This window comes from Aulonocara sp. 'chitande type north' Nkhata Bay, linkage group LG15 (assembly GCF_057382095.1).
Source record: "Aulonocara sp. 'chitande type north' Nkhata Bay isolate Kocher_YH1m ecotype deep benthic linkage group LG15, A_spYH_male_GT1.1, whole genome shotgun sequence".
NCBI classification, from domain to species: domain Eukaryota; kingdom Metazoa; phylum Chordata; class Actinopteri; order Cichliformes; family Cichlidae; genus Aulonocara; species Aulonocara sp. 'chitande type north' Nkhata Bay.
Window position 1 is genome coordinate 5,166,448 of NC_141358.1, and position 13,287 is coordinate 5,179,734.

General features: G+C 41.3%; 1 protein-coding gene across 2 annotated transcripts in view; it reads left to right on the forward strand.

Annotated features, from left to right (window-relative positions):
* The first annotated feature begins 5,894 nt into the window (after positions 1–5,894).
* LOC147312317 (galectin-9) overlaps positions 5,895–13,287 on the forward strand; it is a 9,274-nt gene continuing 1,881 nt past the window's right edge. Inside the window, exons 1-6 of one of the 2 annotated variants that reach the window (XM_086264401.1) lie at positions 5,895–6,058; positions 7,048–7,094; positions 7,293–7,829; positions 7,909–7,997; positions 8,112–8,283; positions 8,561–8,674. In XM_086264401.1, coding sequence (XP_086120527.1) covers positions 7,053–7,094; positions 7,293–7,829; positions 7,909–7,997; positions 8,112–8,283; positions 8,561–8,641 — 921 coding nt within the window. In that variant the 5' untranslated portion in view covers positions 5,895–6,058; positions 7,048–7,052 and the 3' untranslated portion in view covers positions 8,642–8,674. The remainder of the gene's footprint in view (positions 6,059–7,047; positions 7,095–7,292; positions 7,830–7,908; positions 7,998–8,111; positions 8,284–8,560; positions 8,675–13,287) is intronic. The other variant, XM_086264400.1, reaches the window with a different exon arrangement.

Sequence of the window (13,287 nt, forward strand, 5' to 3'; positions counted from 1 at the left end):
ATTACATTTCAACATTTCATTTGATTGCAAATGTCCTCTTGGCCTACATAATATCAGCTTTTAGTCCACAGGGTTGTGGATTACAAGAAATTTAAAAAAAAAATGAATGACAATATCAACACAATTAATCCTTTGAAAACAGACAAACAAATACAGGAAAAGGAAAACAGTGAAGCTATGTCAGAGGTCCTTTACTAATAGCAAGCACTGTAAAAACAAAATGTAATGAAAAATGAAGCAATGAAGTTTCATACACTTTAAGAAAATTCTCTTTTAAGTTGTAATTTTAGGAAGCTGATTTAGGCAGGATGATAGAAGCAAATATATCAGTACAGATGTTCTTCCAGTGAAAGCTTTAAGGACACACACAGTGTGACAGCCTCTGCCAGCTCCCACTGTGTCACAGCCCTCATTGATCTTCCATCTCTTTTTCTGACATGTTGTTTGTAGCACGGGGCTCTTCCCTAGACTATGGTAAGCGAATATGGAAGGGCAACAGCCACTTTCTGCCACTCACAGCACATTCCTTATGTCTGCTCTGCTCTTTTAAACTGAGTACTAGAAGGATAGTGGAGGGAGAAAGCATCCATAATGCAAGATCTGCCTCTTTGTATTGCTGTTAAACACTTGGATCAATGAAACAGTTGCCAGCACATGTGTTTTATCACCATCTTTCTTCTTCTTCTCCTTCTTCTGTACAGATGAAGACTTTAAAACTGTCCATCTTTCAAATATATGGTGTTGGAGGTGCATTCCTGTCCTCACTACACACGTGTGCAACATATGTCAAAACCATGCTTACAAACGTAAGCAAACCCTTCAAAAACAGTTCCTCAGTATTAACTGATTTCCTGTCCCACTGATTTGGCCTTTTGTGATCAGATCATACTGCGCTTGCCTGCTCTGTCTCCCACGGAGATTGCCACCACCCATAAATCTCTTTGGGGACATGCAAGCTCAGGTTCTCAGCCAGGGAAACACCCTTTCAGAAGACTATTCCAGGATATGCGACACTTATTATGGGGTTTACAGACAGCCACATCTGTCAAAGGAGGGGCGGTGGTGTTTTTGGATGGTAATTGAGCTTTCAATCATAATAAAATTGAATTGTGGACAGAGCTGCATCCAGGATGGAACAGCTGATTTACCATCTCTGGAAAAAAAAAACACACACACACACACACACAGACACACTACAGCTTTGAAGTGTGGTTAAAATTTGAGGGTGATAGCAAGATTTGGGAACTATGCCATACTTGGATGGTGAGGCTGATGAACTGGATTACACTGCTGGGGAGTTTAATAAATTGTACTGATATTTTGACACGACTGGACTAAGTTGTCCAGAAGTGGACTATAGTAGTTCTGGAAGAAAACTCCAGAACTACTATGTTTACTGTGATTTCCACAAAGGAATCAGCTGACCTGAAAAAATGAGCCGATCCAATGGCCTTTTTGAGATCAGGGGTTTGCCCACCACATGACTGCAACCTCCCCAGTGAATATTTGACACCTCCATCTAGTGGTGGATTGAGGGAGTACGCAGGTCACGACAGTGCAGCTGCAGGAGTTCTAATGTGGGTTTTTGTTATTCTTGGAACATCAGCCCAGGCATCTCTGTTTGAATAATGTGATTTTTTCTGATACTAAACTCATTTCACAGTGGCCCAGATATGATGTTTGGAATTTCAATGCACATACATAAACATACTCAGGTTTACACACACACACACACAAACATGCTACTGTCCCCATGGCAACTGAAGCAATAACCGTGTATTTGAAACCATCTCCCTCACTCTTACTCCACTCTTACACACTCTTTGATTTACTCTCTCTTCTTCACTCAGTGTTTGAAGGCACAACACCATCTTTAGCTCTTGGTGAGAGCCACAGGTTATTGCTACCGGATGGAAAACTACTCCTCTGACTAAACACTCCAAACCATTACCCGTTGTAGGATTACCACGAAGAGGTGTCTCATTCCACACATTCAGTTTTTTTTTCTTGCACATGTAGTTGGAAAGAAGGGGCAAAGAGACAAAAGTATAAAGTTGAGGGCAGTACTCATCTGACAAGCGTTGAACCCACACTTGGAACAAAGCCCAGAGCTTATCAGAGACTAATGCCACCGTTGTTGCTTTGGAAAACCCTGCTCCTGCCAGTATGCTCTCTTCTGCCTAACAGCAGCACGCCTCACGGTTTCCTCCTTTTTCTCTCAGCTACCCCATTGGCTGAAACTACAACAAGAGATCTCCTGCAAGTGACATCATTACTCCCTCTCCCGTTGAGCAGCATATGTCATGACCACATGGTAAACTTAAATGAAGAGATGTAGTTTGCTTTCTTATTCAAATATAGCTATATCTGTTACAGTTGCATTATATGTGAGCTGCAGCTTTTGTTTTCAGACTTGATTGAGGAAGCAAACATCAGTTCATGCCCTGGAGAGGCCAACCAGGAGAGGAGACATAAACTAAATGTTATTGATTGTTTCTTTGGAAGTATCCTATCCTCTCACTATGCAGCCCAAGCAACAACAAAAAAGAAGAAGTCTTCTGATCCTTACAGGAATACCCTTTTTATATAGCTATAAGGTGGTAGTAAGTATATGAAACTTCTCCTTTTGCCCAGCTGCTTCGAGTTTGAGCTTCACTTTTAACAGCAAGTGTTCACCCCTCAAAGGTTATCGTGGCTTATTCAAGCACAACGGCGCTTCGCTTTAGCCAGTTAGCACATTTAGAACATTGCTTTAGCTTAGCATTAGTTAACATCTGACCTTCAGAAGGCATCTCAAACTGTAAGGTGTCATTTTTAAACCAGTTTTCCCACCTGGGAGCAACAAAACTAGGCCTAAATCTTAAAAATATAAAAAATCTTGTTACAGCAGACAAACAAGGTCTGGCCATCTGATGAATGAAAATCTACTTTTGTGTTCACTTTTGTTTCTGTTTTGGTCTCCACCAACTCATAAGACAGGCAGTGTGAATTCTATAGAGCTTTTTTTTCTTTGTTTGGTAGTCATGCTTGACAGAGGAAAAGTGAATCATCGAAAAGAAAATCAGCCAGTAAAAACTAGAACTTTAAATTTTACTAACAAAAATCATATTCTGCTTTAAATGTCACCATTTGATTTAAGTGTGATAAATATATAATTTAATCAAGATGCTGATAACTATAAAATTACTATTCAGTATGTTTTGCCTTGTTCACTGTTTGTTGTAATGAGCTGAGCAACAATCCTGTTGGGCAAATGGCAAACATTCATCTATTTGTTATCTAATTGTGGAAACTATTAAAAATCAATTTTTAAAAAAAAGCTACACAATTTGCCTTGTAACAGCTTAAATGAGATGACGAGACATTAGGATTTAATCAGCCCAGATGCTCAATTTAACAAATTCTAGTGCTGCCACACACACATACACTGCCAGAGGCTGCAACTTCCCCAGACTGTCCAACGTGACACTGTAGAGCCGCTGGGCTCCTGGGGTTGGCTGCTCTCAAACACTCATGAAGAATTAATGATTGTAAATGCAAGTTAACACGTGTGCCCGAGTGCATGAAGGCAGAACACAAAATGATGCAGAATCAGCCAGTTAGTGTTGTTTCTATGCAATTTATGATGTGAACTCGTCAAACAACATAATAAACATTTCAGAGATTAGCATGTCACTTTAACAGCATATAGCATAAGCATGAGATAAAGCGTTAAAGTGTGTAGTTCAAAAGTGTTAAACTCTTTGAAGTTTGGAGTCCGGTTAAAACCAGCACAAAGTGCAGGCTTTTGTTATTTGTTATTAATATTCTTGACGTAGTTTGGAGCACAATTATTATTTTTATACATGTGTATTATTTGTTTCATTGTTTAGTAAACTGGTGTAAATGTTGGGTAGGAAATATCAAGTGAAAAATGTGTTTGATTGCAAGTTTATTTTGTTTTCTGGAAAAAAAATTATAATATAATTAAGTAACATTATATTGAAAATCCCCATATATGATTCCCTATATGCTTATACATGGTCAAGCAAGAGGCATAGTGTTAAATAGCTCTACATAGTTTTATTATCACTTTGACCTTCACGTCATTCTGTTGATCTTGAAGGAGAGATCAAAGGTCAAATGTGACAAGACATTTAAAATCCTTATGTCAACAACACACACCATTAGTGTATTAGCGTAAGTATCATCGATTATTAAGTTATAAGGCTTTTGGTGGATGTTGGGCAAATTGACATGCAAACACTACCAAAAACATAACCTCCTTGGTGGAGGTATAAATGACGCCTTCAAATGTATTCCTTTAATTTACTTTATTACAAGTATGCACATGTTCCCTTTTAATGAACCATTAGTTTGCAAACAGATGATCAACAGCGACGTCTTTGTACCATTAAGTCTTTTTTTCTAAGTTGAGTTTGCATTCATGCACATGCAAATATTAATTAGACTGATTGGATTTGCATAAGCACAATTTAAAATACTTTCAAATTCCATGACTGTCTCACTTTGTAACCCTCACAGCAGAAGGAGCACCGCATGGAAAAATCAGAGCAATTGTTGAGCATTTTTATACATAGTAAGCCATCCAGTTGGCCAGATTGAATCTTAGGTGGGTCAGTTTATGTTTGACACCCCTGGTGTTGGTGTTTAATGAGTAAGTATAAGAACTATGATTATAACTTTTACCCTTGGAGTCCACACACAGGTTGAATATGCAATAACCTGCACACAGGAAACACTTAAATACTGCTGCAAGCCCTGAGAAATGCAGTAGACAAATAATGCACTGTGTGAAAGACATGGACTGTAGCTGAACTTAGTTCGTTGCAGTGGTGAGTGCACTCATTTGCATGAGGGTCAACCTTTCCCTGCATAAAGGAAACACTTTGTGATAATACTTAATGTTACCGACTGCCCGTGTTTCAACAATAACTTTTACTTGCTAATATTTCACAAGTACCTCGGCTGCTTACCTGAAACAAAAACGTAACCTTTTGACAGTCAAAGTTAAAGAAAGTTAAACATTTTCACTGCGTATCGCTAGATAGAGTTTGAAATCGCACACCCAACCACAGAATCTCAGAGGTTTAAGTGTCTGCATTCTAAGAGTTTCTGCAATTTCTGACATTTTTCAGCTCAGATGATTGGTAATCTAATAAGGTTGCGGGGACAGCTATAGCGATTGTGTGAAGCCACATGTTCAAGTGTTATTTGTCATGCTGCTGATGATTAAGTGGAGATTTATTTAGCTGGGTGTGAACCTGAAATCTCTTAATATTTATAAATGCTGAAAGATGTCAAACAGTTGGTTTGTCCACTGTAAATGTAAAAAAAAATGTGAGACTGGAAGAAGGGATCACTCAGTCAAAGCCGAACTGAAACCAGCAAACTATGCGAGGGCCAAACCAAAGCAGCACTTTGTGACTTTAGTCGTAAATGCCCGAATCAACTAGACGTACAAAAAAACAGCACTAAGTTTTGACTCATTTCTCTTTGCCCTGTAATTGTGTTCTGTGTTGCCTACAGTGGTATGGCATGAGTGTGTTACACAGTCCCATGACTGCAAAAAACAGGTCATTGTGCTGCCATTGGACCTAGTTTGAGTAAATAAAGTGGACACAACATTTGTCATAGGCTGTACATTTCACTGTTTTGTAATGCCTGAAACTTTAAGACACGATTCAGTTTTGTCTGATTCCCCTTTGCTTTATGTTAAATTGCAGTTTTAACATCATCTTAAGATCACCACACCTTTCCTTTTAACAGCTTGCGACTTTTTAACCCTTAAGTTTAGTTGACACTTAGTTTAATGAAATGGCATTGATTAAAACTCGTAAAATGGTAATTGAGCTGCAATATATTTTTTCCGCACATAGTTTTGACACGCAGGGAGGGGCTTTATTCTGAAAGTGGAGTGATAGAACGAGGAGGGGCCAAACGAAGAGAGGATTTAAGGCTATAAAAGACTGTTTCTGTGTGCTCCAAGTCAACGTTTTGCCTTAAACCACAGCACATCCTGCTCCTGTGTGCACCTGAGGACTAGAGCAAAGTTGAGGTAACTTCCATTCTTATTTTTTTTTATCTGCTGCAGTGTCTTTTTATGTAATGGATCAGAAACGGCACACTCTAACAGGTAAAAGGTGAAGTGAAAAATTCTTTCCTGGTCTGGGTCCTGGGAGAGCTTTGCAAATGCTGCTCAAAATCTTCTTCTCTAAGACAAATAGGCCATAAAATGTGCTCTAAATTTAAGAACACAACAAATTTTAATAATAAAGATATCATTTAACTGTAACTCATCAGACTGATTAATGTTGATTGGTTATGATAAAGGTGGCAGGAGTGGACAGGAAGTCCAAATCAAGGACATTTTTAACTTCCTGTCTGAAATTTTACATTTTATGACAACTTGTGCACTATTATCCATATCTGACTTATTGACTGTAGATTAAATGAAATGTTGTTATTATTTCATAGCAACAGGAAACATTAAGAAGCAAACAGAAAGTATAGTTAGTTTCAATCTGCATTGAAAAAAGCTGTAAGGTTAACAACGGAGAGTTATTGTTACTGTGCATTCCTTCTTAAGTGCATATAAGTCACCGTGTTGACCCAAATCAATGTGCCACTATGTTTCTCCATGACTCAAGATGTTTACTGTGGTCATCAGCCAATTACTATGTCTCGTGGTAATGGGTAAGCCTTAATTATCTGCGTATAGGAAGTTGGACAATCTTCCTGTTCTACCGTGTGCTGACATCTTGAAAAGCTGTAGAGTCCTCTGGTGGTCACCTTGTGAACTCTGCTGTCAAAGCACAGTGTGACTACAGAGCATGTTCCCAGCTTGTAAAATAATAATGATAATATTTAAAAAAGCTTTCTTTTCATGTCTCTCTCATTTGATATCAGTGTTTGCAACTGCACACTAAGATTTAGCTTCTTTCTATCTCTATAAAGTCCTGTTAGGTTGTTTTTTTTGGTTTTTTTTTTAAATTGTGGTTTAAAAGGCTAAAATCAATAAAAGCTCCATTAATTTTTTTCTGACAGGCAGCATGGATGTAAGTACTTCATCAAATTCTCAGATCTCTACTCTGGTAAGAATGAGTGCATTGCATTCTCCTCTGTTATCCAACCTTAATGTAAATGTATAACTTTTTGCTTATGTTTGCAACTGCAAGTTGGTGTCCTCCATCGTGTCCACCTTCTCCCTCCCTCCCATCTTGGCTCCTGACCCTTCTCTTTCTCCATCCTCCTCCTCCTCTCCTCCTCCTCCGCCTCCTCCTCTGTCTCAGCATTCTGATCCTCTGTGTGGCAGCTGCCCGTCCTCTGGTTCTGCCCCACAGGCTAACAGCCTTTGGCCCAGCCTGTCACCTTCTGGAGCTGGATTCCCCACTTGGCCAGGACAGGCCACTCAACCCGCACCGTGCTGGACAGGCCAGCCAAACACACCCTGCTGGCCTGGGATGCAACCAGCTCCAGTCTCTGTCCCCACTTCAATTCCACTCCAATCTCCCACTCAAGTCATAACACCACCTCCTGCGCCAACCACAACTGTAGTTCCAGCTCCAACTGCAGTGCAGCCCTGTCAGCCTTGCTGGCCAGGCATCCAGTACCAGCCTCCTCAGCCACCAGCTCCAATTCAAGTTCAAGTCCCAAATCCAACTCCAACTCCAGTTCCAGTGCCTGCACCTGCTCCCAGCATCCATCCAAATGTACCAGGCTGGCCTGCAAATCCCGGCTGGCCCTATAACCCGGGACAATCAGGATGGCCTAGGCAGAATCCATCCATCATGCCTCCCCACTGGCTCCCACCCACATCTGGACCTCTAGTGAGTCAAATGCAAGGAACCGGGTGTGTTAGTTTGCTGCCAGGCTGTTTTACTGTGCTTCTCTCTCTTTGCTGTTTAGAGCGTGCCATACAACTTGAACCTGGCCCGAGGGGTGTATGACAAAATGATGATGACGATCTTGGGCTATGTGAAACCTAACGCTAAAATGTAAGCCTGCGTCTGTGTGCCCTCAGTGTCTTTGAAAAACGAGGTGGATTTCATGTTGCATTAGGTTCTTGAGAGCATGTTTTCTTTAGTCTGAATCAGTCTGGTCTCCCGCAGGTTCACAGTGAACTTCCTGAGAGGCAACGACATCGCCTTTCACATCAACCCCCGCTTCAACGAGGCGGGCAAGCAGGTGCTTGTCCGCAACCACAAACTGGGTGAACGCTGGGGTGCCGAAGAGAGAGACCTGAAGGGTCCCTTCCCTTTTGCGCTTGGGAGCCCTTTTGAGGTGAGTGGCAGTGACCGAAATTAGATCAGGGCAGTGGGCTGAAGCACCCATGAGAGGCTATATTGTGTTGTATTAATCGTTGGATCGCTTCAGAGCACAAAACAAACTGAAGATCACTTTTTAAATCATTAATCTCAATTTTCAGAAGTTTAAAACAATTCTTACATTATTAATACTTTTAAAAACTAATAACTAATTAGATGAAACTAAACTAAAACTACTAACGTGCAATAAAATGAGTTTTACTGCTGATCCTTGTGCGTTTAACTGACTCTAGGTCACTTTCTCATGGGAAACGTTAGGCCTCGAAAAAATGGAAAGGGTTGGAAAGTCGTTTGTGCAGGCGGGTCCTAGATAAGGGAGCTGCTATGCTGCAGGGAGGCTCCTGGAGGTCAGTGGGGGTCTCATGTTGCTCAGTAACATCAATAACACTTATGTTTAACAGGCATCGTAAAGAGGAGACTAATCTGTGGAGCTGATTCTGTCTTTGTGTCCAACGGTCCTGGGTTTGTGTTCACTCACATCAATAACACAATGTGTTAACAGGCACTCGTTACTGCTACTTCTTCTAATAACTGATTTGGTGACATTATAATGTGTACTATACAGTACATACAGCAGAAGTGAGCTTTGATCTGTGCAGCATCACTTACATGTCAAATTGTAATACTTTGTGTTGAAAAGACCAATTTTACTTTACTTCTGTTAAACAGTAAGTCTCATTTTTTGTTCTTGTAAAATTAAAAACAGTTATCACGGGTATCACAGCCATGAGGCAGCTGCAGATAAAAGGAGCCAGGAGGTCAAAAGCTGGGAAATCTGTGGCACTCACGGGTCATTCTATAACCATGTTTTTGCAATTAGGCTAATTAATAATTGTGTGCTCAATTAATTTTCAGTGATCGCAGATTTTTTTTTTTTAACTTGAAACCAGTGATCGCATGAGAATTCACTTTTGCTGCTCCTCCTCCTGGGCCTGCACTTTCAATGAGTTTTCTCTAAAGTATTTGTTTTACAATGAGCATAAGTGGAAATAACACTGCACTTTTCAACTTGACATTAATTTAATTAATGAGAGGTGACATATTCTAACTGAACAATTCATTAGTTACACCTTGCTAGTATCTTGTTGGACCCCTTTTGGCTAGGGTTAGGGTCTTTGTGGCAACTAATACAAGAAGGTGCTGGAAACATTCCTCAGAGATGCTGGTCCATGTTGACACAACAGCATCAAACTGCTGCTGAAGATTTGTTGGCTGAACATCTATGATGCAACTATGAACACAACATCACAAACATGCTCTATTGGACTCAGATTTGGTGTAGAGGCTATTTGAGTACAGTGAACTTGCTGACAGGTTCAGGAAAGCATATTTGTGACATGATCTGAGTTTTGTGACATGATGGGTTATCCAGCTGAAACCAGCCATTAGAAGATGAGTAGAAGATAACAGTAACAAAACTCAGGTAGACTGTGGTGTTTAAATGATGCTCCGGTGGTGTAAATAAAATATCCCCATCACCATTACACTACCCTCAGCCTGAACAGTTGATGCAAGGCAGGATGGATCCATGTTTTCATGTTGTTTACACCAGATTCTGGTACGATGCTCACATCTGAATGCCACAGCAGTAATTGAGACTCATCAGCCCAACCCTTTATTGTGTAATATTGATGACCTTGTGCAAATTGTAGCCTCATTATCCTGGTCTTAGCTGACCGGAGTGTTATCCAGTGTGGTCTTCTGCTGCTGTAGCCCATCTGCATCGAGCTTCAATGTGTTGTGCAGTCAGAGAAGCTCTTCTTCGTATTTTAGTTGTAATAAGTGCTTATTGCCTTCCTATCAGCTCGAAGCAGTCTGGCCATTCTCCTCTGACGTCTGGCATCAGCAAGACATTTTCACCGAGAAAAATGGAGCTCAAGCTTGTGTGGGGAAAATCCTAATAGATCAGCAGTTTGTAAATACTCAGACTAGCTTTTCTGGCACCAACAACCATATGCATTCAAAGTCACTTAAACCGCCTTTCTTTCTCACTCTGATGCTTGGATTAACTTAAGCAGGTCGTCTTGACTATGTCTACACGCCTAAATGCTAGGGGTGCAACGATACACAAAATTCACGGTTCGGTTCGGTTCGATACTTTGGTGTCACGGTTCGATATTTTTTCGATACAAAAAAAAAATGTTCATGTCTTTTTAATTTGTCATTTATTAAAATTATAAATATATATTTTAACTCAAAAGTACAGTTTTTAAATGTAATGTTGTTGAAACAAAAGTAATTAAAAAAATAAATATATCTCAGGGCTCTCAAAATTTCAAAATCCCTGGTAGCCCTTCGGGCAGGGACTCTTCAGTTTTTGGTAGCCCAAAATAAATGTAAGCAGCCCGAATAAAAAAGAGAGCAATTTTTTGATTGATGTTTTGTTTCCTGTTTTGTTTCCTTTACAATATTATACATTAAAGTATAATATTGTAAAGCAAACAAAACATTAATCAAAAAATTGTTGAAAAACAAATTAGAACATTGTATAAAAATTACAATCATCAACTCAAATACTTGATTCTAATTGAACAGAAATTTCTATGAACTTGTAAGAACTGTGTAGGACATGAATCAGTCTGTGTCAGATCCTGAATTTGAAATTTCCGCTGAAGTCACGGGTAAGAGACAAGTGGAACCAAGATCGAGGCCATTTGCTTTTTGAACCTTGCAAAGACTGCTAAATTTTGCCAGTGGTAGTTCACTCTTTGCAACATAGTAGCTGTTCTAAACAGATTTTTCAGGTTTATTTTTAGTATGTGATTTGCAATTGGTGTTTGTTCTGGGAAAGATATTGCAGACTGAGCAATAATGCATTTCTTGCATTTCTCATGGATTCTAATGGGGGCCTTTCTTAAAATGACTGGTCCCAGTAACAAAGGCGCTTGTCGACTCAGAAATCGAGAGAAAACCAACAACACACCCGGCAGAACATTATGTTATTTACACGGGTGCACATAAGTGGTCGCATGTGCGCATTCGCTGTCAAAATAAAAGACGCGCACCAGATAAGAAGTTGCAACGCGCGTTTGCGTCCATATAAAAAGCACTGTTTTTGTCCGCTAGAGTGGGATTTTCACGGCACATTCCGCACCACATCTCTGTGCGTTCGCCAGCTCACCTCCTGCAACCACTTTTCCGAGAATACGCGCTTCTTTTGTGGTTCGGACTCCTTCTGACATTTCTTTGGAGGTAGAGGAACACCAAAGTAATTGCTTAAAGGAGCTTCTTCGACATCTTTAAGAGTTTTAAACAAATTTCTGTCCTCCTCCAGAAAATCGTATGTATGCAAACACGCGTTGCAACTTCATATCTTGTGCGCGTTTTTTTGTTTTTTGTTTTGACAGCGAATGCGCACCTGCGGACCACTTATGTGCAGCCCCGGTTATATAGCTCGTCATATTGCAGCCACAGAAATTATTTTGTCCATGAAACCATAAAGCTGCACTTTCTTTTTGCCTTATAGTCTGATTTGTCATTACTTTTCCGTTTTGTGGTGAGCTTTTCTTTGGCTGGCATCTTTGGAAAAGAGAGTTTATTACAGAGAAATGGCTCTTTCCAAAATAAAAGCTATACTATACACTTCTTCTGGGCTATATTCTCAGCAGCATATTGTAGCGGGTCAGGGCTGTTCGGGGTTCTGTTTGTACAGTTATGTTTTGTTTATGTTGCCATAGTGACGGGTGACGCCCTCTCGCTGCGACGGTGTGTCCTTCCGGGGTCAGAGGGCGCCCTGTGTGTTGTTGTTGTTGCTGTGCGGTTGCCGCGCTGAGCAGTTAGCTAGCGGCAGTGTTCTTCTGCAGATGTCAATAAACGGCTGTGCTCCCTGGCTAGCTCACGGGAAGCAAGACCAAACGACACCTCCGTCTCCTCGTTGTCTGAGCTCGCCACATTGGTGTCAGAAGTGGGATGATGGTGGCACCCCATGTTCTGACCCGAGTGACTTTTCCCCCGCCGGTCGTGACCGGCCGGTGCGCCAAAAGAAGGCACCTGGACATTTGCAGGACTTTGTGTGGGGTAGTTGGGGACGACTGACCCCTTAGGTGGGGGCTATGTAGCGGGTCAGGGCTGTTCGGGGTTCTGTTTGTACAGTTATGTTTTGTTTATGTTGCCATAGTGACGGGTGACGCCTTCTCGCTGCGACGGTGTGTCCTTCCGGGGTCAGAGGGCGCTCTGTGTGTTGTTGTTGCTGTGCGGTTGCCGCGCTGAGCAGTTAGCTAGCGGCAGTGTTCTTCTGCAGATGTCAATAAACGGCTGTGCTCCCTGGCTAGCTCATGGGAAGCAAGACCAAACGACACCTCCGTCTCCACCTTGTCTGAGCTCGCCACAATATTAAACATATCAGGTCCCCATAAGGAGAATCATGTGCTAACGGCTGTCTAAATGACTCGGGTAAAGTTTGTAGCATGCATGCTTGTTGTTTTTGTCTGCTTCCACTTGTCTTTGCACTAGGATGATGTAGGAGTAAATGTGCAGTCATATTCGTTGTGTTCCCACTAGTGCTGTCAGCGTTAATCTCGTTGAAATGACGTTAACGCCACAACACGGCAAATCTCCGTTAACGAGCTACCCCTGCATGGGGCTAGACGGCCAACACGTTAACGAGCGCTAACACACTAGTTCCCACCCATGTAATTGAGCATTGCGTGGCACATCCAACATACTGTTTTACTTTAGTCCATGACGCGCTTACCTTCAGGGTCATATGTCACATGAAAACCAAAATAATTCCAAACGCCAGATCTGAATGAGGGTGGGGGAGGTTCAATTTGCCATGTTGCAAGGAGAGCTTAACTTCTGTCTCGCTAGCTTGCCCTGCGCTCTTCCTTCTGACGATGCTGTCTGTGTTGAACGCTCAGTGGATCTGCGCTCGACAGTGCAGCCTAGGCGGAGTAGTCGAACGCAGATACACTGAGCGCTCAACACAGACAGCATCGTCAGAAGGAAAGTTGATAAAATA